Source organism: Nipponia nippon, unplaced genomic scaffold, assembly GCF_047370975.1.
Source record: "Nipponia nippon isolate SJK-2023a ecotype South Korea unplaced genomic scaffold, ASM4737097v1 scaffold_1, whole genome shotgun sequence".
Taxonomy (NCBI): domain Eukaryota; kingdom Metazoa; phylum Chordata; class Aves; order Pelecaniformes; family Threskiornithidae; genus Nipponia; species Nipponia nippon.
This window is the reverse complement of record NW_028262290.1, coordinates 133,945,463-133,971,979: the sequence shown is the minus strand read 5'-3', so window position 1 is coordinate 133,971,979 and position 26,517 is coordinate 133,945,463. Positions and strand designations below refer to the sequence as shown.

Genomic DNA, 26,517 nt, shown 5'->3' with positions numbered 1-26,517 from the left:
GACGTTGAACATATGCTTTTAAGTCATTGTATCTTGGTCAGTCTCAGACTGATAAACAGTGTGGTTTTTCCCAGACCACCATTTTTCTGTGTTTGTTTTTCTAGCAGGCTTCCAAGATGCATAGTAACTATCCGTCTTCTGCAACCACCTCCCCGCTCCTCCTCCTTTTCTATTCAGGATGCAACTCCCTTTCTGTGCACTGTGGGAAAACAGTGTTTTCTCTCATGGAATAAAAAGCCTAGCGTTGTTTCATGTTGGCCCAAAATAGGGCTTTATACCTCTCTGTTTTCCATTTACTAAAGGATAAAACTGGCTCTGGAGAGATGATTACAAATGACGAATATTAAGTATACAAGCCTCACACTATGTTGTTAGTGTCCTTACATCAGTTTTGACATGATGAGTCTTTATAATCAAAAGGAAATGATGCTTTTTAAATGTTTCCCCTTTCACTTGCCTATCCATTCGTATTGCACCAATTTATAACATGATAATGTTGAAGTCCAGAGTTGCCTCTGTTATTTGAATAGGTGGCAAAACAGGAGAGGCCTCTCGCCTTTCGTTGGCTTTTAAAGAACTAGACATTTCCAGGAGGAGAGAGACACAATGTTAGCAGCAATGAAACTTAAAACATGATGCGGGATGAATTCTGAATGCTATAACCACCATCGTCCTCTCCAAAAAAATGGAATGAGACATGACAAAATTGGCTGTTTGAAGTTTTCTTTGAATTTGAGGACTCAAAGGCCGAATTTCAGCAGTTGAGAAAACAATTTCTGCAGCATCTCTATAGACAGAGGAAAGATGAAAGTTTGCAAGTACAATAAGAAAACAAGTGGTAAGGAACACATTCTGAATTGTATTTGATGAAGAATGTTCAGGCTGTTAATAAGAATAAAGAAATTGCAGGGTACGATGTCTATTAAAGGATCAAAGAGTAAGAGACTAAGTTGTGAAATACAGTGATAAATATAGACAGAAGAAGATTAAAACAGAGAATTAGTGATCAGAAGCTTCTGGGAGGAGAGATTGTGGAGCACTCTGTAGAAACTATAGAAAGCAAATACAAGAGAGGAAACCGTAAAAGAGAGAGGCATTTATTTATGCATTAAAAGAATGGGAGACCTGATAAATGTTTGACATGAACTGTTCTTTGAGGAGTGCTTTGCATCTGCTCTTTGAGTTCAACAGTCAGCAGAGATTATGGCAGTTAAAACCCCGTGAAATGAAGTCTGAATTAATGGGTTTGGAGTAAATATGACTTCTAATGATTCTGGGGTGTTTTCTTAGCTGGTAGTAGGTCAGTGGAAGAGCTTTTCTTGCAGAAGCAGACTGTTGACAAGTCTGTGAAGGGTCTCCGAGCCCCTGGAAGAACAGGAAAGTAGCAATGGCAATGGTAGTACAATTACAGTACAAAGCCACCACCTCTTCTTTTATCTGATGGAGACAACAACAAGTCTGCTTCCAAATTATTTTTTCAGCCTGGATGGAAATATCTTGGCTGTATGTGTAATCTCCATACCTATTCAGATATGGAAGATAAGAACCATATTGCTTGGTAATGCCGGTGGTTTTCTAAGCAATGGAGCTCAATTCCTTGTATTGACCTAAGGAGGAGAATTTTAAGCCAGCCGGTGGAAGAACAGCCAGGCGTTTGGAGACTTCTTCACAAACAAGAGACTAGCATGGGAGAAGCCTTAGAAGTGTGTCTGGTCTGAGATTTTAGTAAGTGAAGCATGGAGGGAGTCAACATTTCAGAAATGCGTGAAAGATGGAGTTAAAGGAGGAGAGCAGGACAGACAGTCCTGTCTCTGCAATAACTGAAGAGAGACTAACGGCAAGAAAGGAAAGACATAGAAATAATGGTCATCGGTTACTAATTTTCTCTTGAAAAATACCATCCTTTTTGGTGGGAGTAGTAAACAAAGAAGGAATGGATGACATTTATAAACACAAGCCCCACAACAATAAGAAGACTGTTCTTCTGGTCAGTGTAAAAAGGAAAATTCTACAGAAATATTTACCCCTATTTGCAAGTGAGGTTTCCAGACTCATGGGAAGGGTATAAAGAGGACTGGCTAGTTTAATGTTGACTAGAGCAGAGGCAGTTTATCGTGGTCAATCATTGTTCAAATATCCTCATGCCAAAAATAGACCGAAAACTAACTGACCATGCCAGGTCTGTGCTAGAGATGAAATAAAGGGAGCAGGTGTGTATGACCACAGCTTCAGCTGAATGGGGAAAAAAGTCCTTCGGCTGATCTCACTAATTCATCAAGGTACCACAGATTCAAAGATAAATGTTTGCCCAAAGGCATGCATTTGGTTTTTAGGTTGGGGTTTTTTTTAAAGCATTATCTTGAGCTAAAGTAGACAATCTTGTTATTTAACATCAGGCATTTAGTGTCTACATGAGTGAGATTCACTGCTTGCCACAACTGTTGCTAAGCTGTCTTGTTTCTCCTTCTGAATGGAAATATCTCTAAGTTGTAAGCCTGGGAACCTAGGGAGAGACGTAAGAAACTTTTTTTAGCTGTGTTTTTTTGCAAGTGGCAATGTTCTGTTTACAGAACTGCATAAAATGTTCTGAAGAGAAGGACAAGTTAAGGGAACACAGGTAAAAACAAAAAGCTTTTGAAATATGAAAGCAAGCACAGTTTTTTTGTGCTTGTCTCTAACTTTTGAGGAAAACCCAGCTACTCTTGTGGTTTGAGGAAATCACATGCAATTTTATTTTGGTAATAATCAGCTATCTGAAATAATACAGGCTTTAAAAAGCATTGACAGTCATGGGTAGTAATCAGAGTGTTGCCAGTTCCCTGTGGAAGGACGCAGGTTACCAGTTCCTAACTGACTGTGCACTGTAGAAGTAGTTTGGTAAAAATATTTTGGCCTAAAGACAGTGTATGTTCTCCGCTTCCACGATGTTTGAGCACCCTTAAAGCACTTGTCCTTTAAATAGTAATGTGAAATATACTGCTGTTTATTCCCGTTTGACGGATGGGAGCCTGGAACACAGAGTGTTACAGGGTCTCTGATCACTGGGAGTCTGTGATCGGTGACTTCAGCTTAAGAGTGCAAAATCCTCAGTGCCCTAGCAACCAACTAGAACATCTTTTCTTTTTTTCTTTTTTCTTTTGTTTTAACCATTCAGTAACCATTCTGCACTTTTAAGAAACATGTGATGAATACGTAGATGTAAAAAACTTCACATGATCTTTTTCAGTGTTACCACAGCAAAAGTAGAGACCTAGAATCAAAAAACCAAAACAAAACCAAAAAAGTGCACTAGGGTTTTGTATGTACCTAGCAGGTATTTCCTTTCTGTATGTGAATGAAATGCAAATTTCCTTCTTGGTACTGCCAGACTAAGACTGCTGCAGGTCTCACTTTCTGCCAGTGAAGAATTACATTGCTTCAGGTAGAGGGACGAATGTTACCTTGTCAAAAATGGGAACAGGCCATCCGTACAAGTCAGAAATAGATTATTGGCTCCACATGACAGTGAATGGCACGAGACGTGCTCAGGCTGGTTTGCTCTGTTGTATGTGAAATCATGTAATGACGCTGTACTTTCCAAGAGGAAGAGGATTCAATCCTCTTTCAGATTGGATAGGATATTATCGTATCTTGTCTCCAAAATGAAAATTTGAAAACTATATTATTAATTCTAATGATGGGCAAAATTAGTTCTCTTCAACTCTGTGTGTCGAGCAGAATAACATATAGCAAGCTTTACTGTGTATCGTTTTTCTCTTGCGCAGACCATAAAAATAAATGTAGAGCTTATCAAATGGGGTGGCCAAATGATATGGATTGTTTATCAGCCTCTCCTGTGACGCCAGCAGAGTTGGGAACGTCCCTTTGCCCTCTCAGTGCACAAATGGCACGCTCCGATTGCTGCCTCCTCTGGGACAGGAAAATTACATGCTGGTGGGGGACTTTTGCACATGAGCATTGAAAGATGTGGAGGAAACAAGAGTCTGTTAGCTAGCCTAAGTCTTAAGGTAGCCTAAATTTAGTCTGAAATTTTATGAAAAGTGAAGGCATCGGCTGAAGTCTTGTAGAAGTTACTTAACCCAATATTCCATTTTCTGCATCATCAGAAAATGCAGAGTTTATCCTGTATAGAAACGAATTGAAGAATACTGTTCTCCTTTTCAAAGGAGACCATAATTGTTTATTTAATTAACGCAATTTAGATCTATGCCATTGTGACTACAAATTGTTAGAAACTTGAGTTTTTTAAAAAAACTTCATTTATGGAGTTCTGAGACTTTTTTTTCCCTTAGCCTTCAAAATACATCTGCTGTTGAGTTTGTGCGTATCTTTATATGATGTTGGCTACTTTGGGTAGTCAGTTCCGTTGATTATATATATTGGCTTGGCCGAATAGATTTCCTGTGATTTATCAACCTTGTCAAGATACAAGCCCTCTTGAATACTTGTCATGCCACTGGTGAGTAGTATAGCACTGTCAGGAGTACTTTGAACTCCTGTCACTGTGCTTGTGGCTTGATGAGGCAGAGGACCTCATGATGATAAAGAGTTCTTACTTTTCTTGCTTGTGCTTTTGGGATCTTGCTTTTCTTGCTTGTGCTTTTTGAGCTTCATTGGAAAACTGATCTGATTCCCTTAAAATGAATGAATAAATAAATGTAAAACCTTGCCATGCTGGACAGAGACAGGAGAACGGGAGTGCATAGGGAACTCCTTGACATGGTGTTGCCAGTGAAGCCCCTGCATCCCATCCAGGCAAACATCATTCTGCTGATCAGCAGTGCAGTGGTGCCAAGACTGCTGCAGTAGCTGGTTTGATTCAGATGTTCCATAAATGTGTCATTTAGTACTGTATTGGGTTTGCGTGGAAAGGTTTTGGTAGTGGGGGGGCTACAGGGGTGGCTTCTGTGAGAAGCTGCTAGAAGCTTCCCCTATGTCCAATAGAGTCAATGCCAGCTGGCTCCAAGCTGGCCAAGGCCGAGCCCATCAGCAACTGTGGTAGCACCTCTGGGATAATGTATTTAAGAAGGGGTGGGGAGAAACCTGCACAACTGCAGCCAGAGAGAGGAGTGAGAACATGTGAGAGGAACAACTCTGCAGACACCAAGGTCAGTGAAGAAGGAGGGGGAGGAGGTGCTCCAGGTGCCAGAGCAGAGATTCCCCTGCAGCCTGTGGTGAAGACCATGGTGATGCAGGCTGTCCCCCTGCAGCCCATGGAGGTCCATGGTGGAGCAGATATCCACCTGCAGCCCATGGAGGACCCCACACTCGAGCAGGTGGATGCCTGAAAGAGGCATCAGAAGATGAAGTATCACAAAACAGCTGAGTGCCAGAAAAAGAGTGTGAGAAATGAAAGCAGTTACCAAACTTGTTGGTTGCTGGTGTCTGCAGTGCTAAATAACTTGGCAAAAAACGAGAGCCACAGTACTGTAAAAGACTGACTGATGAAATATTTCTGTTGGCAACCATCCTAGTGTATTTCTAGCCTGAAATTCTTGTTGGTAGGTATGCCTTGGAGATTTCCCCTTGCAAATATAGTTAGTTGCTCAACTTCTCAACTCTTTCTGGTGAGTCCCAGAATAGCATACTGCCTCTCTGAATTGCTGGAGGCCTTCTGCTGCATCTGAGAGGACACTAAATGAACAAAAGTGAATGTAATGATTTAGGCCCCAAGTCAATAAAATACTCGATCATCACATGTTTTAAGCTAGACATTTGACTATGTACCTTTCAGCTTTATTTTTTTGTTTACATCAATGTATGCGCACTTTAGTATTTCAACTGTGATGTGTGACACCAGTAGCTGAAAGTGCGTTGTTTATCTGTTTATATTTTTATACACACACACACACACACACACAGACTTATAGGTATAAGGTCTCTAAGAGAAATACAGTTTGTATGCCTGTAAACAGTGATTGAAAGAGAATGCTATGATTAGATAGCTTGCAGTAGCATTTTCTTTGAAGTTGTCTAAATAAAACCAGCTCTGCTGTGTTACTTCAAGTAAATTACTCCGTAAGTGTAAGGTTGTCACATTTGTGTATAGTCCAAAAATGGAGACAAGCATTTGTTTAGAATGGTAAGCAAATTAATATTGGGAAGCACAGGGATGCTATTTTTAGACACATTCTTACTGGCAATTAAAAAGAAATAAAGCTTGACCAAACTCAAGCCTGTTTCATCACACTGATTATTTACTTATATGGGTTTTTTTCAGCCTTATTATTACAGTACAGCTGTTGTTAGTTAAGGCAGTGCCCAGTTTTGCTGCACCCCTTTATCAGATAACACAAAGCCAGACTCATAGCTTTAGTTATCTTCCTTTGTCTTCTGAGACATAGAAAGCTTCCTTAATCATGGCAAATAAACCATTTGCAAACTGTATGTGCACTTTTTAGTTATCCAAGTTTTCTGTCTCCGCCTTTTCAGCTTTACTTTTTTGCAGAAATTCTGGCAGAGGTAAGGAGAGGAGGTGGAGAATACAATTAAGGTTTGAGATAATCCAGGTTGTGATTTATTTATTCATTCCTGTGGACACAGTCCATGGGCGGTAACTGCTACCTTGAACAGTCTAGCTTTTGTCGCTGGTTACTTTTAGCCAAAACTGCCACTTAGCCTGTGTACAGCATTATTTTGTGGGCTGCTGAAAACACACTTAATTTTTCATAGACTAATGATAACACTTTAATTGTGTTAATTTCAGATTTTAAAATGAATATATTCCAGACCTCAGGGAAATGTTCTTAACAGTTTATTTCGTTGGCAACTGCTTTAACAAGTGGGGGAAGGGGCTGGAAATGAAGTGCAATCATAACATACACAGGCCAGTGCATCCATGACTGATGACTTACATGAGACCTGACTTGTGATGGCGTAGAACCTCTGATTTGTTGACTGAAAGGTTTTGTTTTCCTGCCGTTATCACCTATCCCGCCATCCTGTTCTCTCGACTACCAGTCGACAGAATATGAAGTGCATAGATGACTGCCATAGAGCTATGCTATTTTTAGAACAGGCCCCGAGCCCAAGTTTGATCCTGCATTTTGACCGCTCCGAAGCTTAAGCTCATCTAAAATAGTCTGTCATCTCTGCTTGTGGCACTGGGATTCCAGCATTTGCAAGTTACTTTACATTTATTAATTCATTTTTGGACTGCCCTTTCCCAGCAGCATTTCAGGTTGAAGTTAATATATAAGCTTTCCTCTCCCAGACTCTTTGAAAGATACAAATAAGGCTGATTTGATTGAGTTGATTAGAGTTGAAAGAGTTGATTAGAATGGGAGTGTTGTCTAAACATGGATTCAGTGTATGTTCTTCCTGGTTCCCCATGCTTTCAATGCAAATTATCAATTCTGTCCTGTGCGTTTTTCTAGCCATTGCACAGTGGTTTGAGGCTCAGAACAATTTGGCACGTTTTTTTGTGAACAGTTCTTCCAGAAAACTGTGGGGCTTGGGACCAGCCCTGCGTCTTTGTCCTAGAGAGCTTGAGCACTTGCCTCTTGCTACTAAGATCAGAGATGGGGCAGATGAGGGATGCGCGGATGCGGCAGCTGCAGCTGCCCACATCTGCCTGCTGAGGTGTGACTTTGCTGGGCACATGCTGTAGCCTCCCTCTCCGTTTGTTTCATCCCTTCCATGGGACGGACTGCCTAGCAAACTGAAGGTTGCATGATTTGGCTAAATGAGCCTGAAGTATGAATAAAAGCCTTCTTGGGGCTGATTCTGGCCTTAGGAATACCAGTTGGATGCCTGTATTTGCAAAAGTCAAGTTTGTGACACGTTTTGGCAGTATCATAGTATATTGTAAAGGTATTTTCAGTTACAGTAAGTAGCTGCATTAAGATTTTCAAGGTGGTTTACTTAGCTAAAGGGAGAGGTTATATTTAGTTGAAATGTGTTGTAATTTTCCTTTCAGAATTACGAAACCTTGCTTTCAGTTGTATTTTGTTTTTTTCTCTCTTTTGCAGTCTATAAATCTGATGCTTCCACAAGGAAAATTAAGATCATATTGCTCCTCAGGAGAAATCCTGGTCCTGCTGAAATCAGGCAAAGTAATTACATTTTACCCACTGAAGTCACAGTTTCATCCTTTTAGCATTGCCCCAAATTCACTGGCACAGTAGAAACAGCTCCCAAGCTGGTGTATCGATAACATTGTGGTTTGTGGATCTGTTCCTTATCAGAGTTCAAGACGCGGAAGAGAGTTAGATGACAACTGGATCTGGGTTCAGTGAAACATTTTGAAAAAACCAGGAGAGGACTGAGAGTGAACTTCACTGCTGTCCTGGTCCAGCTAACCAGGAGGGTTTTGTGTAGTTTCATAACAACGTTATTGACCGGCATGAGATGTGACCTTTTCATAGCACAGTAGCGGTCAATTTGTTACTGCTCTCGGAGGCATGTTTGTGCATGTAACGCTGTTGCTCCATGTGCTTGAATGGTCCCCAGTGAGGGGTGGAGGAGCTGGGAGAGGAAGGAGGTCCCAGCAGGCAGCTCAGCGGCAGAGACTGGTGTGTGCCCGCAGCCCAGCACGGGGCCTGGCATCTCAGGTCCGTTCCTTGGCCCACACATTAAAGAAGGGCGTTTTTAGTGTTCTATGTAAAATATTTTTTCTGGGCTTGTAGTGGCAGTTCTCTAACTATATATACTGTTGGATATTTAAGAAAACATCTTGCTTGCTTCAAAGTTTAACAGAGCAATTGTCCCAGTCTACATGGGTATCTGTCTACTATAAATCTACTATAGCTTTGTAGCATGTTATGTAAAGCCATCTCGTCCCTCCATGAATACAGGCCTGGATTTAGAAAGACCCTACTTTGGAGATCTAATTATTTGACTTAAAAGGGCAACTTTGAATAGCAAAACAAAGCAAACACTTCATGGTTTTGTTTTGTTTTTTTTTTTTTCCCCACAAATACTTTTTTCCCAAGATGTTTACAGTGCGCTCCATTGTGCTACTCTTGTAAAAATTATCAAATCTCATAGGAAAATGAATGTATTCTGGATTAAAAAAAAAAACCACACCACAACAAGAAACAAAAAACACACCTCTGCTTCTCAGGAGAGGGTGATTTAAAAGAAGAAAACTGTTTTTGATGTAGGAATAATTATTCTATTTAGTTCTTATTATTCCTAGCAGTTAAGCAGTAATTCTTACTAGTTCTTAGTAGCTTTGGAGTTAGCCCCTTGATCACCACATCTGACCTGTCTAACTTGGAGTCCTACAACAAAACCTGCCTTAAATTTGCCCTATAGAAGTATTAGAGCTTTCTTTCCAGAGACACAGCCACTACTGATGTAAAGCTCATTTGTAAGTTGCTGCAGTGTTAAAACGTGTTTAAAATGCATGCCTGCTTCTGGCTTGAATTTTTCTAATCGATCGATTTTTCTTAAAGCCTTGTTTCTTAAAATAAAGAGCATTTTACTACACTACTGGATATCTTGCCCTGCGTATATACAGACAGTGCCAAGCTACCCCTGAACTTCTTCAGTAAACTTCTCAGTTTATCTCAGGTGTTTGAGTTTCCAATATCCAATGGTTTTCCAAACCTATTTTATGCTTGTGGCATGTCTATCTATCCTCAGTTTTTCAGCATTCTTTTTCAAGTATCTATACTTGAATGAGTTACAGTATCCCAAGAATATGCTCTTTGGTAGATGCATATCACCTCACTACTGTTACTCATTATAACCTTGTTTATATATCCAAGGATTTTGTTAGCCTTTTTGGTCCTGGTGTAATCCTAGGAGCTCATATTTAGTTGGCTGTCTTCTGCTGTGATCCTAAATCTTTTGCATAGCCATTGGTTTTCACAACGCAGTTCTCCAGCCAGCAAGCGTGGCCTACATTTCTTGGCTTAAATCCAAAAAAGCACTTAAACCCAGGCATATATTACAGGCTAGAGATGGTGTTCCTCTTGGTTCACCAGCCATGGGCACTTTACAGTAGTCTGTCATCCAGGAATTCCCGGTGTCCAGGTGGGTTGATCTGACCTGCCAGACTAACCAGCATCAGGAGATCCTGTGCCAAACGCTGTATGGAGGTACAGATGATCTGCTCAGTAGATGCACAACAAGCTTGAAATGCTTGAAGTATGCTGAACGTACTGCAAGCTGTCACAGGTTATGTTCTTTAGGGTTCCTTTATGTATGTCCATCCAGATATGTCGGTGGAGCTAGACATGGCAATGCAGTGCACATATGCAGTAATGTCTCTCTAAGAAAGTGGGCATATCCATGGATGACCAGCTAAATCTCATATTGCTCATATCTCTACTTGCCTCATTAATGGCATAAAAGGGGCAAAGTGCTTTGCTGGTCTGAGGCATTTATTTGTCGATATCTGACATTGCTTTTGGCTACATGGCTTGTGTTGTTTGTATGCAGTTTACCTCAGCCTTGCCACAAAATATGGAGATTTTAGTTCCAACCTGATAAATAACTGTGTCAGCAGAATAATTGAATTGTGTATGTACTTCCTAACCTAAATATTATTTATTTATTTGATAGCTCTCTCTGTTTTTTTAAATTATTTGAGCTTTGTGATTCAGGAAAGTACCTTTGAATTTATGAAGCCCTTAAGCATAGGCTTAACTTAAGCCTCGTGCTTATAATCAAGTATGTGGTGTTGAGGTATTGTCCTGAATCTAGGACTTAATTTCTAGTAGACTTATTTATGTGAACAGAAAGGCATATTTTAAGAGGAGAAAGAAGTGATAAGTCATCAGCTATTTCCAAAAACCCTGAGCAAATTTGCATGAGAAAGATGCGAGGCACTCTGTATTGTTATATGAGAGATGGTAGAGACCCATACATTTATCTAGCGTAACGCTCCTTATCCTGAAAACATTGTAAAGTTTTCTTCTCCCATTGTTTGTCACAAAATCCCCTAAAGCTACAGATACGTCTGTCTTTGTCCCAGAAAATTCCTTTGAAGCTTGAATTGAGCTTAAGCACGTATAGAATCGCAGTTTTCTCCTCACTTGAAAAATGCCCGTCCCGTTGGTTCACGGCACTGCAAAGAAAAAGCAACATGTATTCCTGCACAGGCAACGCCAAAGGCTTGCTACACAGAAAAGTAATCAAGTAATCAGAGATATTCCCACACTACATCTTTCCAAGCAGAGCGCGTGGATTAAGTGATTCATTTTTACTCCCCCGGGGGTTTGGAACGCAGTCCCTTAGTTCCAGGAGGGAGCAGAACCAGACCGCTTGGGCATCTCCCCTGATTTCTTTCTGCTCCCAAACCATCTGCTTCTCTGTGGTAATAGTCTTCTGCTGTTTGTTAACCTAGTTAATCCTCTAGCATAAGCAGTAGTAATTTATGCTGGATGTTTGGGTTTCACATGGTACTAATGGTATCTAATGAACTGTGGCTACAGAAACATCTGTTCTATACAAGAGTTAATTTTTTTTTCTTTTTTTTTTTTGATCCTGGTGATTAGATAAACAAAAAATAGTTAGGAGCTTTTTAGGCTGCAGAGATTAGAACTCAAAACTTGAGTACTGAAATAGGCCAGATTTAACATTACCCATGCAACTTTAATTTAGCTCCCACGTGTTTATCCATTGCTGGATGTTGATGCATGTTATTACTCAATGCTTTTTCACAGAATACTTACCAAATGAAAAAGGGGCTGAAGGAAGGTTTAATAGGACACCTGTAAGACTGCAGTATCCTCATTTAAGCATATGACTAGAAGCTAGAGAACATCTCTTTATTTAATTTTGTATGTAATATTTATATGCTACAATTGAGCAATATGGCAGAAAAATCTATGCAAGAATTCATTTACAAGTGAGAAAACTGCAAAAATTGAAACTAAGCTATTAATATTAATGAAGGCTATGCTCCAGAAAAACGTGAGTGAGAAATGGGATATGCTAAAAACAAACAGTAATATACTGTTTGTACTTAACAAGGAAAGTAAGAAGAGCAAAGTGCTACTTAATTATAACGTTGCAGAGTTAATAATGCAGTAGAAATCTTAGCGCTTTCTAATTTGAGTGCTTTATTTCTCAGTCTTAATGTTGCAGTAATGCAGCTTCCAGATTTAATTTCCTTCTATTTATTTGTTTTTAGCAGCTCAGAAGGCAAATAAGAGAAACGCATTGTGAAACCCCTGGAATGAGATCTTAGTGCTACTAACATGCCTTACACTTATAAAGTTGCTGATTGCATTTAGAGTCACCTCAACAGCGCTAAATCATTTCAACAGTTTACTCTTACCTCCAGTGTCATTAAAGTTCTCCAAGTTTAGGAAATGCATTTGAAAAAAACAGAACAAAAAACCTCATGTTTCTGTATGAAAATGTCACCTCATAACATCCATAGCTTTAAAAATAAAAACCAGATTTTCTTCAGGCGTGAACCCTTTATCCTTCCCCTGTGGGACTCTAAAGGAGCTATTTAAACTCATGTGATCGTGCACTTAAAGGCTGGGCTGACTCAGCAAAGTGTTTAACTATGTGTTTAAATTCTATTGCGATCAATAGAATTTGAGCATGTGCTTAAATATTATGTTGAAAAGGAATGGATTTACACACGTGTTTTAAAGCTAAGCATGTACCAAAGTAGGCCCATAATACGTCGAAGCAAGTCAGAAGAATTCAGGTTGTAAAAGCCCTAACTTTGGGGTGGCTGACTTCATAAGTAAAATATTTTGATATAATTTTTATATATAATCTAAAATATAAAGCACAATGCTGTAGTTGTTATGCTCTGTGAATTGGCTAACATAGGATAGTTTATGTGTCAGTTTAAAATACATATGCCAAAATTAAGAACGCTTCCAGCTAAATATCTGAATGTACATTTTCTGCTCTTGAAAATAGTTTGCTTTTTTTTAGTTACTGAAGTATTTGAACTCAGAACTGTGAATGCTACCTTTAAAAATGCAGCTGCATATATAAGAAGTTTTAAACACGTACGGGTACCTAATCCCACACTCCAGCATTTTCCATGTTCTGACCTGTTTTTAACTTATTCCCCCAGTGTTTCCCTGTAATACGAGACTTGATTATTTTGAGGCGCTGAATCACTAAACAGGGTCATGTTTGGTTGGCTCAAGGGCATAACCAATTCCACTTTTTTATTTACTTCTGTCTATAAAAAGCTATTTCTGCGTTAGAGATTTCTGTTTCTACTGGTGATCTCCCTTGCACTCGTCTTAAATGTCTTCTGCCCTGCACCATCCCAGTGCCACGTATTTCCCACAAAACATTTGGGTATTTTTATTTTCAAGAGAAGAATGTTCACAGTACCAAATTGTCAGCTGTCAGTAGTACGATGGTTATGTGTGATGTTCATCCCCCGTCGTGCACTGTAACACCCTACCTGTCCCTGTGCTGCCATTGCCGACGTCCTTGCCCCTTCGCAGAGCTGGGTGTATGCTGTCTGCAGAGCCTCGCCGCTTCCCCGGGAGGAGTGCTCCTGGGGAAAACTGGGGGCAGGGAAGAGAGGAGGCAAGGAGAGGGGGGCGTTCAGCGGTGGTAGGTGCTGACTTGTGGATCCTGTAGGAGAAGCCCCGTTGTCAGCTGCTGCGGTCTCCGTCTGCCCAGGGGACAGATCCTGACTCTCAGCAGGACCGGGTCATTTGGCACACGGAGGAAGCAAAGGTTTTGAATGATGGAGGAGACTTGAGCCACAGACCTCCCAGGTGCCATTGAGTATCCAAATGTCACAGGAGCGCCACAGTACCTTGTTATTGTGAGTCTTTTCTTCGGTAACACAATTGTGAGAAGTTTAAAAAAACAATATTGCCCTTGGCTATGATCTAAAATGTTAGTTGAGGAGCAGACAGGCAATCCTTCACCAAAACGCAGAACTGAGCCTCAAGTACTGGGCAGATTCTTGAGTCTTCGCTAGCAAAAGGTGCTGGAGATAGTTCAGAATTTGGTGGATTTCTAGAAAGCTCCGAGATGACCTCTGTATTGGCTTCTCGATTATAGTGAGGAATCACATCTCTGTGGCCGCTGTTGCTCCTCTAGAGCAGGGACATGGAAGGGAACTCGTAATTTTGGTAGGTGAGTGGTCAGGCTGCTGTACCATATACGTAGGTAAGTGACAGGCTTTGATCACCTGCGTAACAAGTGCTGTAAGGCAGAGCAGGACCCAGAGAAGTAAAGTACCATCTGTAACAGTGAAATGAAACTTATCTAAGTGTAGGGATATTAATCAGCAAACAAGATATGCAACTTTTGAAATACCATTATGAAAAATAAACTTCACATAGCATGCATGAAACCTGCCAAGACAGAGAGGAGCATAGTGCTGTCGTCTGATACTCTGTCAAACGCTGCTCTTCTGAAAGCACATCATCTTGTAAAACTGAGAAAGACGCCGTGCAAATTGCCTAATGCTTCTAAAAATAAGTGTGAGCTGCTCAGCCGCTCTCCAAATTTTAGCAAGTCAACCTAATAGTGCATCGTTGGTAACCGTGTCTAACATGCTGTGCCACAACTGGTGACTTACTATAAGAATTATATCAAGCATGCTAAATATGGAAAAGCAGCTTATAACTGCACGCACAAAACCCGTTCCCTCATTAACATCTGCCCCCACCCTCTGCTCCCCCCCAGCCCTGTTAGCTTCAGAAATCGCCACTCCCGAGGCGGCTGCAGGTCCTGCAGGGAGCAGGCAGCAGCCCGGCTCCCCCGCCAAAGCCAACTGCGGCGTAGCCAGAGAAACGGGCAGCAAAAATAGAACAGCAGGATGGCTGCGTGTGGGCGAGGCAGAAACCACATCGCCAGCAAAACCTCCCGGCGTTATTTTAGGACCGATACAGCGGCCGTGGCGTTTTGCTCGCTTTTCACAGAATACTCCCCGGGGGAGGGCAAGGAGGGATTGGGGCGCGAGTCCCGGGCAAGGAGCGTTTCTCTCCTGCTCCCTGCTTGCCTTCCTCCCTCCCCGGCTTCTCCCCACCGAAACGGGCTGGGCAGGGGGAAGGGGTTAATCGCGCTCGAGGCCGAGCGGCGGAGGGAGGACCGCCGACGGTTTGAAAGACAGAGACTGGACAGCTGTGTTTGCTGTGGTATTTTTAAACGCATTAATGCAGGCTCCAATCACCCGGCCATGCTTGACCTATTTTTGGCTCAGGCCGGCCATTGTTCTATTTCTGCCGCCGCTGGGCCACGCGGGTGTCAATTCAAATGCAAATGAGTTATCGCTGCTGCTCCCGCCAACTTCGCCCAGCCGCCCGGCCAGGGCAGAGCTGGCCAGGGAGAGGAGAGGGGCGCGGGGACAGCAGCACTGGTCCGGGCTGGGGTAATTCAGGCTAAACCCTCGGGGGGCCCACGGTCCCTGGAAAGGTGGCTTATGCGGTTTGATGGTTTGTAAGAGGCTGTGTTTCCCCCCCGCCCCGCCAGAAAGCTCGAAGCGCGGAGATATTTCTTCATTTCTTCTTCCACCTGCCGTTGGCTGCCCGAACACAACTGCTCAAACTCGGCGGCGCACAGCCCCCTGCGCGCTCGCAGCTCCCTTCCAGCGGGCGGGGGCTGCCGAGAGTGGATTTGGGGTTTTTTCCCCTCTCCCGATAGATACTTGTGCAAATGCTTAAACATTGCTAATTGCCGAAGCGTATTATCTTACAACCCTCGCTGGAGGAGGTAGGACCGCAGAGGGTCGTGCCCGACACCCCTGTGCAAGTGCAGTGATGAATCTCTCGTGTAGCTGAAGTGCAGACTGGTTGGAATATGCTGCAGACAATTTACGAGAGTGAATCGTGTTTTTCCTCAGATGGGGTTTCTGGACGTGAACAGCTCTTGGCTCAGCAAAGAATGCACAGTATGATCAGCTCAGGTAAGAGACAGCTCCGTACCTCAGACTTCAGTGGCTGACCAGGAAGATACAGCCTAGCGCGACGAGAAAACACCCCTCCTTTAACGAAGTGACTTTATTTTTGTGGGCTTTATGTAAGTTGTTGTTAAATAATTACCTCCATGATAGTATGTTAGCTAGCAGCTGCTGCTTTTGCAGGGAGTTTGCCTCCTTCAGTCTGCTGAGCAGCCAGAGCAAAATGGTCACAACTGAAATCTAGTTTGGGATTCCTTGTTTGTTTTGTTGCGTGGTTGCAAAATGGGGCTCGTGGTACAGCCTTATTCACAGGGAGAGGCTTCCTCAGACAGACCTTGTCAGGAGGCTGCAGTCAGAGCCCCTCGTAGGCAATTCTGGTCATATGTCTATTGTAAACAGGATTCGGGCTTTCTCTGAGTTTCCTTTTCTCCAGTTTGCATACAACGGGAGTTTAATACTAATCCCTTTCTCTTTTCATTACAGTGTTACTTTAAAATGCCTTTAATATGCATGGCTTATTTTGTTACTTTAAAAGTATTTGTGAACCTGGTGATGGTAGTCATATGTAATGACTCACTGAGATGTAAATTGGATGTGTTTTTTAATGAAGATATTTCAAAATTGCTCTGAAAGAACACTGGATGTTCCCTGAAGCTACGCTTGTATTTTCTAGTTTCTTTGCTAGCTGTGTTTGAGACCTGCAAATAATGTACTGAGGATGAATTATGTTGGAAGAATTGTTGCCATTCAGATAAAATGTCAATTTAGACAGGCTAAAAAAGTCAAAATTTCAGGTTACTCTTGCTCATTCTCTCTTAAACTCTGTGAATTCCAGTTCAGTTTTTATTGGGCTGAAACTCTGTCTTTTGAGGTGCAATGTTATCTGGTTTAGATCTTTTTTATATCTAGGTTTCTGACTTCGTTTTTCATAAAGTTGGCTTTATAAAGAACCTATATGCAGAATGCAGGGTGAATTGTTTACATGTACTTTAGTCTTAGTTGACCCCCTCCCCCCTTTTTTTTCTTGTTCTTTCACAAAACTTGGCAGTGCTGTTCAGTTTTTAAGATTAATTATGTGTGTAGACCACAGCTCTCTTCATGTATTGCCTGTTTTGGTACACCCGTTGAGCCCATGTTTGTTTGTTTTTTAAAAAAAAACTGTTTTTTTTCCTGCTTTATAGAAAAAGAACTTAAAGTTTTACCTGTGTTTCTTTCTTACATACAATTTTAGAGCAGATTTTGAGTTTCAGGTATGAAAATAACTTGTGAGAGATTGTGTCAAATAATAATATCTTTCCTGTTAGAAAAGACTTAGATATGTCTTCACCTCATGATTAGTGTTTTTCAATATCGAAAGCCAAGGCTACCTCATAATGATTACAGACTGAAGGAGGGAATGAGAGATTGAAAAGCTATTATGTGCAGGTTAAAATAATGAGAATATCTAAGGGGAGTGGAGACTTCCAAGTGGTAATGTTTAAGACTGGCATTTTTTCTATTCCTTTATAAAGCTGCTGGGTTGGTTTGTTTCTTTTTGGGTCTCTCCAAGAATTTACTATTTCTCTGACTTCTGAGCATAGATGTTGACCACCAATTACAGTTTCTTTGTCGAGGACAGAAATCAGGTGAAAAACTTGTTTACAAATATGAACAACGAAGCTCTAGCAAAGACAGTTGCTAAAAGCAGAAGTTTCTCTGAAAGTGTTATAGTTCTGCAAACCATCTACAGTGTCGACCTCTTGTTCAAGAATTATTGCTTTTCTTTGGTTTTCCTGAACAGCTCAGCAGGTGTCCAGTGCTTTTGTATTGGTCAAAGAGATAAGACTGACTGCTTCCCCTCCCTCCTGTTGGTTTTGTTTAATACTATGTCAAGTTGAAGTTAGCTGTACGCAAGTGAAAATCTGTTTTTTTAGCTCACTATGCTACCTTGTAACTGCCAACTAATGTTGCTTGAGTAATAGCAATTTTCTCATTTGAAACACAAGAAAGGGCGGTAATTTTCTGTAAGTTTATAGCTCTGCTTTTCTTCACTGGAGACAAGAATATCATGTAACAGTTGATTTTTATCTGATACTACCTTAGGCCCGTATAACATATACAATTTCTCCTGTAGTACCAAGTAGAATAGAAGGGGTTTTTAGACTTTTTAAAAAAACCAACTTAGTCAATAACATTAGCAGGTAAAAGATGTTTAAATATGTATTCTGTAGAACACAAAATATTCCTCAGTGTTTCTGTTGGCCTTTAAAATACACAACTAGACTGCAAGTAGTTGACATTGTACATAGTCTGCAGTTTAATTTATATCACATGAAACCACAAAGCCTGGTGCTGCTGTCGATTGCCTTCAGTTCCCTCGAGTTCAGGGTCTTGCAGGATCAGGCCTGGTAACTTCTCAGGTACTGCCTCCCTCTATGCTGCATGTAGGGGGGAAAGAAATAGCCAGGGTATGATGATATGCTCTAGTGTTTGGAGTAGCTAGAGTCAGTCATTTGAATTTTGTTTATCACAGTGTCGTTACTTTAAAGTTAACTTCACTTACATGTATGTGACTTTTGCTCAGGTTAAAAAGTTGCACATATTTAAGAACGGAGCAGATCCCTGCACATGTACACTCTGCACCCTTTATATTCTTGAAGTCTTTGAAGCAAGCACAACTTAAACAATGGATTTTTAGGTTTGCTAACTTCCAGGTGCAACGGGCATGCATTATGCAACTCTGATTTTAAACTGGGCTGGAGCCATCCCCAAAGAGGACGGATTCAATGGCCAATGGATACGTATTTGCAAAGCAAACTGTCTAAGAATTTCTGACAATAGCAGGCATAGGAAATACTTCTGTCATATGAAGCAGTTCTTCTGGTATTCCCTCAATTACTGACTGCTTTGCCTGTCTGTCTCCATCCCTGCTTGTAAATCATACTATGAATGAGATGATCTGGATAGGTACCAATCAAAAGTCTAATTATGAATGGAGCAATCTAGATCGGCTCTGACTCAAGAAGCTGTGTAATTTGCAGACACCTACACCTTACTGCAGAGAGCAGTTTCAGCTATCTTGAGAAGACTGAACTAGATTCTCCCATATGGTACTGTTGCTCTAAAATGCAGCAGTAAGTGCTGTGCATCTTTATTTAAGAAAATGATGCTGATGTATTCTGATTTGATACCATAATTATTTTAGTTTCCTGACTTAAAAAATAGATCTGGAGTCTAAAGCCTCTTGTTTAGCTGGAATTACTGTTTAACTATGCTGTTGCTTTTGTTTTACCCAAAAAGTCTCAACTTCCATGTGTGTGCAATGCCACAGTGGACCCTAGCATTCAGCTGGCCTCTTATCTTACCACGATACAAGTAATAAACCATAAGTCCTTGAAAAAAAGCATTTGGTGCAGCACAGTCCATGGCAAGAACACTCATTAAAATGTAGTCAATAAATAACTAATGCAGGGCTACGTTACTCAAATAGGTGTCAGTTGGGTAAAGGAGAAGAAAGAACCTACTCAGATGTGGTACCTGTAGATGTGGGATTTTAAGAAGTAATGCCAAGTTCATTAACTTCTGGTGATTTAATATACTGTGCTGTTTTTCCAGAGGGTAAGGTTGCTAAGTTTGCTTCACTGGCCATATTTTGATGTACAGCCTTGCACTGGCCTGCCTAGATTCCACCTTGTCTTTTATTGGATCATCTGCTTCCTGCCCAAAGCTGTTGTGTTGAAAAATCAAGAGTTCAAGGAGATCTTGAGCTTAAAGCCTTGGCTCGTCACTGATTTGACAAGTGACCTGAGCAAGTTACGCAGTCCTGCTTACGTCAGCTAACCTTTCTGTGAAATACAGAAAATGATACCTGTCAGGCTCAGAAATCTATAGAGCAAAACTATTCTAAAGGGAATATAATGATTCAGAATGATTAATTTGATTGACTTCATCTACCTACAGGCTTGCAAAACACCTGCAATTTCACAAATGTAGTAAGTGAATGTAGTCGCAGTATTTTATTCTCTGCACCCGTCAGGAAATTCAGGCTGTGTCACTTGAATATAAATGACAGAATCAATGCTACACGCATCATGTTGTACGTGGGTTGACGTACATGAGCTATCTTCCGTCAGTAAACCCCAATGTACAAAATTTCTCTCATATCTTGTATCTGTTGTGTGGCTGCATAACCACGTATCTGTATTTGCTCTACCACTTTTTCCTGGCCAAACAAAACTTTCACCTGCTCAACTGTTCCTGTGGAGAGGTTGCAGAAAGCAAATTCATTTAAAGGTTTGCTCTGATATTCATGAAAAACTTGACGTATTTGCATATCTGAATCAGGTAACGTAAACTTCTTACAGATACAAAATGTTGCATATGTGGTATCTCAGACAATAACTCTTCAGAGAGAGTGAATAGATATGCTGTGTTTTTGCTTTGTGATCCTCTTCGGAGTAATGAAAAAAACTGAGTGTGAAAATTCGGTTTAGGGAAGTTCTGGATAACAGTCGGAGAGGCTTTTTCAATGCCTGTGATAAAGGCTAGGTAGAAAAAAATCTAGTGCTTCATAGTAGTAGCTGAAGTATTTGAACTAATTGTTACGGAAGAGTAAGGCCTTAGTCTTAACAATTAATACAATGAGAAGAGACATACAACACAGACCTGCAGGTCTTATGTAGTTAAAATCTCACTGATCTTGAGCAGAGACTCTACCCAGTAACGTATGCTGGACAAGACATTAGTTATGAATTCAGTGGAACAAAAATGTGGTAAAATGGAATGAAGTTGCTTTTTCTGGTTTACATTATTTCGAAGACATTGAATACAGACCAATGTTGCCAACTTCATGTGTCTTCTAATGCTGTAACATTGCTTTTTCTTTCTTTTTTTTTTTTTTTTAAGTCCCAGCTTCTGGAGCTGTGTGATTACCTGACAGTCTTACTTTGTATTAGAAGGTATATTTATAGGTTGTGGGAAAAGCCTGGAATAAGAATTTCAAAGTACAAGATTGACAAGAACAGCAAGCTACAAAAGATGGAAAGTAAATTAAAAAGAATGCAGAACATAATTTTAAAACCTCTTTGAGCATCTTCCCTGATGCCCTTAAACACTGCATTTAATACAGAGGTTCACTGGTGCTGGCACTAGGACACTAGCTCCCCTCTCTTTGGTGTGTTGAGCTAAATCACTTTATTGGAAAAGAGCTTTTTACTTCAGCCGTTTATTATTTCAGGTGTTCAGCTTTATAACACCTGTTGGTTTGCACTGCACTCCAACGCACAGAGTTTCAGCCAGAGTCTTCCCTCCTGTAAAACTATGTATAGAATTCATTTAGTTCATTAAGGTTTGCATTGGATATGAGGAACACTTGTAACTCTTCCTACTACCAGAGCTCTGTTTCTGTACTGACTGCCCAGCCCCTTTCTTCTGCACAGTCTTTGCAGAGGAAGCAAAAGCTGTGAGAAAGCAGAATGGATAGATAGCCTGCAAACATATGTGTATATACACATTAATTTCAGGTTTTGGTATAGATGATGGGGAGGATTTCAGGTGTTGTTGCATTTTAACCTTTCCCAACTGCTGTTGTGGGTGTGTTTGTTGGTTGTTTTTTTTTTTTATTGTGGGTAGAATCCAAAATATTGTAGAGAAACTAATTGGCAGATATTATTGTTAAACACATGAAAATCTAAAATGCCCGGTTCTGTGGATCTCTTTTAACAGGCTGACTCCTCTGGGTCAGTTATTCTTAGCCTAGTTATTTTCATCTTATGGCATTACAGGTCTAAGATTAGCCTGTTAGGCGTTATCATGCCATCTGAGTTACCTCCTAATATAACTGTACACCGGAATGATTATTTATAGACAGAGCATTCTGTCATTTTTGCTTTATTTCTGGTAGTTTAAATAAAGAAGAGCAACATTCAAGAAAAACCACAGATTCCTTCCTGCTGCCAAAACAACATGATAACTGCCTGCTGAGGGGCAGGGATATTGTTTAAAATGTGTGCTTGCAGCAGATGCAAACATCCTCTTTATCTCCCCCACTTCTACTAAAACGAGATACCTCCGGGTACCACTGCTCCTGTCGCTTCTGGAGGAGGGAGAGGGGTGTCAGATCGATGCACCGAACGACGGAGAAGACGGGGTTGTGGTCGCTGATGAGAACAAGGATATCCAGGTGCTATTTTTAGGGGCTGGCACCGTCAAGCTCCATGTTCAGTGTGAACATGTCACGCATATGCACACAGCTCCTCCAAAATGGACCCCTCCAGTTTTGTTACATAAAAGTGATGTCTGCTGTTCAATGAGCCTTCTAGGTGCTTCTCACAGACATAACAGGAAGCTTCAGCAAATGGACGCGTTTTTAGCAAGCCGTTCTCTATGGCTGCTTCACAAACATTTCGGCTCACTAGAAAAACTTGAATCTTAAGGCAGAGTTGTCATTCAAAAAACAGTGAGGCATGTTCTCTCCTAAGGAGGTTCACTGGGATCTTTGTGCTTACACGTGTTCAACTAGGAGCAAGCTTTTAGTGACAGTCTAGTAAAGAGCAGCAAAAATAGTAAAGTGGCAGATCTTCAGCTGGGTGTCAGTGCAGGCTCTGACTGTAGTTGTTCCTCAGGAAGCTGGCAATTTATAATATAGTGAAATATTAATGGATTATAATTATCTAATGAACGCCATCTTTTCTTTTTTACCTTTCTCCTCTAAATAAACAGCATGTTTCTATCTTTGTGCATGTTCTGGGCATAATCAGGGGGCACCTGGTTTGTTCTACTTTAAAATGTTACCGGTGTAAAAAGGCTTGCAAAATCAGTGGAAGCCTTTGTGTGGTTGAATGATACGGTGCTGGTTTCAGTCTCCCATTATATAATAAGCAGCTCATTTCTTTTTGTCAGGCTGGCAGTTCTATGCATGACTGTAAAGGTACTTTGGCATTTAATATAATCTGAGCATAGCCAACACATCTGTTCTATTTGTTTTGTGTCTCCTGGTTGTAAACTCCTGGCTTGTGGAGTATGCAAACATGACAAGAGCTCCAAGAATTCAAGCCCTTTGTGGATGAATGTGCTTGAAATGCAGGATGCTTTATTCTAATGATAACACGTTCCTTCTAGTAATGACACTGAGTATCATCAAAGGGAGACAAGAGAAGGAACGGAATGAATTCTTTGAAAATGCCAAATACATAAATCATGGTTTTACAATCAAAGACTATTGTTCTCTTTCATGATCCCTGTGGTTGAAGGTATGCCTGCCACAGGGAGGAACTGCAGCTATTCAATTTCAGTGAAGTCTGGAATGGAATAATGAGGAAGCTTGACTTTAATTTAATAATTTCCCCCAATTGTTCTGTTCTTAATCTAAGTTTCCTTTTTCTTTCTTGGTGCCCAAGGCCACCACCTTGTTGGTGTTGCGCAGTAACAGTATGAGAGGGAGCAGGGAAAACAGACTGTCAGTGCCTAATCTTACATAGAGACTCTTTTTGGTGTTTGCTACTCCTGTTTAAGTTTAGTAAAATATTAGCAATGGCCTTTTATTTACCTGTTCACAACTCCTTTTCTTGCAGAGACAGTAAAGTCTTAGTTCTCTTAATCTACTTGTTTGATCTCTAAATCAACATCCCTGTTGAAAAACATGTATTTTTCCTAGGCCTTGTGAAGTTTTTCCTGTGGATACAAAAGAAGTAAAATTCATGGACTGTTCAAGTTTTTGATATTCTAATTTGAATCTGACCTTGAAGTTTTACAATGGATAAAAGAATACACATATTACAGTGTCACCAAGAAACATAAAATAAAATACCTAGATTTTTTGAGATTTCATGCTGACATGAATAGTGACGGAATTAGTATGAGGCACAGAATGGTGTAAGAAATAGCAAAAGGGAAATCATCAGTACGAGTCTCTATATTAACATATCTACTTTTACTTTTTACATGTAGATACATATTGTTGAAGGACTACATAGAAATTACTTAGATGCCTCAAAATGCTCATCATAAAAATCCTTGCACAGCAGCTGCTGAAATCTAGTGGGACCTAAATTCAGGAGAGCCCTCTACCTCGGGAGTCCGGTAGATGCTCACCAGCCTGTGTCATGCATATGCTCAAAACTGTTCCAGGCTCCAAAGACACATCCACTCATTCCCACGCACATGTCAGAAACTTGGCATCCTTTTATTTGCTGTCAGTTTTTCTTACAGGATCTGTTTCAGAAGAAGAAGAAAGCTTTGCTTTATTGTTTCTTTTAAGAATTGGCCATAGTTATCATAGAAGGAATTCCACAGGAAATGATAAGTCTTACCTAGGTTTCTTGAAGGAGCATGAGGGAAGGACTGGCAGGAGGGAAAGAGATATGAAGAAAATATGCGAGAATTTTATAAATGGAGTAGTAGTGCAGAGATGAGCTACACAAGCACTTCCTATGTTAAAATGCTGTTGTAAGAGAGGGCGGCGAAGGCACTGAAGATGCAAGAGAGCTATGTGGGAGGTGGAAACCAAGGGAGTTTGAAGTACGCTTCTAACTGTCCATGAACAGAGGAAAACTATAGGTAAAAACAGTTAGGAAAACAATCAACTTCAACTGAGATGAGAGAAGTTTCTGTCAAAAAAAGCTTCATTATGCCAAAGCCATAATGAAGAAGGAAAGCAGGAATATTTTAGAATTAACAAAAGTTGTAAAAAAACAGCTTAGGACTGTGTTACTTGTGTAGTCACGCAGTAAGCTAGTATTCAGGGATTTCTCTTGCTATTGTATATACTGTTTTTCTATTTTTTTTGTCTGAGAATGAGTAATTTGTTTGGGAGAGGCGTAGGCCACTGAGTCCGTTTATGGACACGCTACAAGTTCTGCTGCATCTCACCATCCCTAATTCCGCCCCCCCCCCCCCAAATGTAGCTTAGCTTTACTAGAGAAACTGCAGAGCAATCTCACCAGAGATTTGCAATAAATTCCCGGCACTGTGCCACCTGCACCACCCCTATGTTGCCTTTTTTGCCTGGCCTAGTAGGCAGTTTTCTGAGCTCTGTGCTTATTTTCCGGGTTGTTTTTGGTTTTTTGTTTTTTTTTTTTTTTTTCCTCTCGTGCCAATGATAATAGGGCAGCTGGGGAACTTACGGGGGAAGAAGGAAAATTAAAAATGACAACATCAAAGGGCTATAGGCAAAGGAGTAAGAAGGAATGCTAATGCAGCTGAATTAAGTAATGGTGATGCTATGGATGATTAAGGATACTAATGCTGACATAGCTATTTTGTTCGGAAAATAAATGGTTAGAAATAGGAATATTTAGAAAAAATTACCCTTGGGCTAAAATTCTCAAACCTCGTCTAAGAGTGAATGCCTCTCTCTGGTCACTGGTCATGCATATATATTTGTCACTGGTATGCATATACAATTACAGAACATGTATATACATAGACTTATCACCAATCTTACTCCGTCCTCCCTCACGGGGGACATTTGGTATGGCTGTATTAAAATTTGACAAAAATTTTAGGAACTCTGAGTTTCACAAGTTAGTTCAGGTGAGCTCGGATGAGTGCCTAAGGCAAAGTGATTTTCCTCCTCCTGTAGGCTTAGGAGTCCACAGGAGGTGGACGCGCATCCCGTAAACCTCCCGGTCTGTCTGCCATTCTTCATCTGCAGATACCCGGAGGTCTGCAGCAGTACACGTTTATTCCTGAAGACCTCAGGAGCTCATTCTGAAGGACCTGTTTTTGTTATTCCCTCTAGCGAATACTATTCTGGTAGTGACTAGGAGCTCCAGGGGCAGGGCAGGTTATAAAACATTTAGCAGCCAAATAGGCTTTAGTGTTCTTCTGTAGATTCAGAAAGAAGGGAGTGAGTGTAGAAATCTGGACTATTACTGTCTTCATTTTCCTCTTCCTCCTTTTGTTTTTTTTCTTTTTTAAAATTTTTTCTTATCTGTGAATACTATGTATTTGGTTATATAGATACAAGGTCTCAGGACATAGCTGTAGAGATGGCAGCTGGCGTTGCTGGGAAGGGAGAGTAGCAGTCCCATCCTCGCCCTGGTCCTGGGCTCTCATTCCTCCGCTGAAGAGTCACATCCCTTGTACAGACACAGGTATTCATGTGTCCGCTGGGACTGATGGAGTGAACAACTGACCCTGGTTAAAATGTGGCCCCGGGTTCCCCGTGCTGCTGCAGGTGTGTGCTGCGGTGCGGGGAAGGAGGGGGTCATCCTCGGGGGGGCCACGAGCGGGGAAGGGAGGCACAGCAGTTTCTCTCTAATTAGCTATGGCATACAGTGGCCCCGAATACATGTCAGCCTGCTGCCTGGGAAATCTTCGTGTCCAGAGAGTACACCCCTCTCTCCTCTCAACATTTAAAGGACAGAGCCTAAAATTTCACACCCTATTAGCACCTTGTTAAACACCAGTTAACTACATAGCGCTTTACCATTAAGTAGAATTTATGCTAATACTGTCCCTATGAAGCTGTCAATAATTACCTTTCATCATCCATAGGGCACATTTCATCTGGTAGTACGAAGGTAAAATGCCCTACCAGTGTACGTTGTTTCATATTAAGTAGAAAACGATATCTGTGTCAGCTTCAGCAACCTGCACCAAAACTGAAGATACTGGAAGCAGTAGGCATCTGCACCCCCGGCCCATATCAGCTCTGGTGCGGTGCCACGTGAAGAGCCTGCCCCAGGAGAGGCTTCGTGGCTCTTGCGTGCAATTTGTGCTTCATTCTTTTTTTAATCTTC

General features: G+C 41.0%; 1 protein-coding gene across 9 annotated transcripts in view; it reads left to right on the top strand.

The window, feature by feature from the left end:
• Positions 1–26,517, top strand: part of HDAC9 (histone deacetylase 9) — a 491,942-nt gene that overhangs the window by 189,741 nt on the left and 275,684 nt on the right. For 4 of the 9 annotated variants that reach the window (XM_087773615.1, XM_087773600.1, XM_087773625.1 and 1 more), the window contains one exon: positions 15,740–15,802. The exons of 2 other annotated variants lie outside the window; for them this stretch is intronic. In XM_087773615.1, coding sequence (XP_087629741.1) covers positions 15,740–15,802 — 63 coding nt within the window. Of the gene's footprint in view, positions 1–14,971; positions 15,610–15,696; positions 15,916–26,517 lie in introns of those variants that run through there. 3 more of the 9 variants (XM_087773634.1, XM_087773608.1, XM_087773660.1) reach the window with 3 other exon arrangements.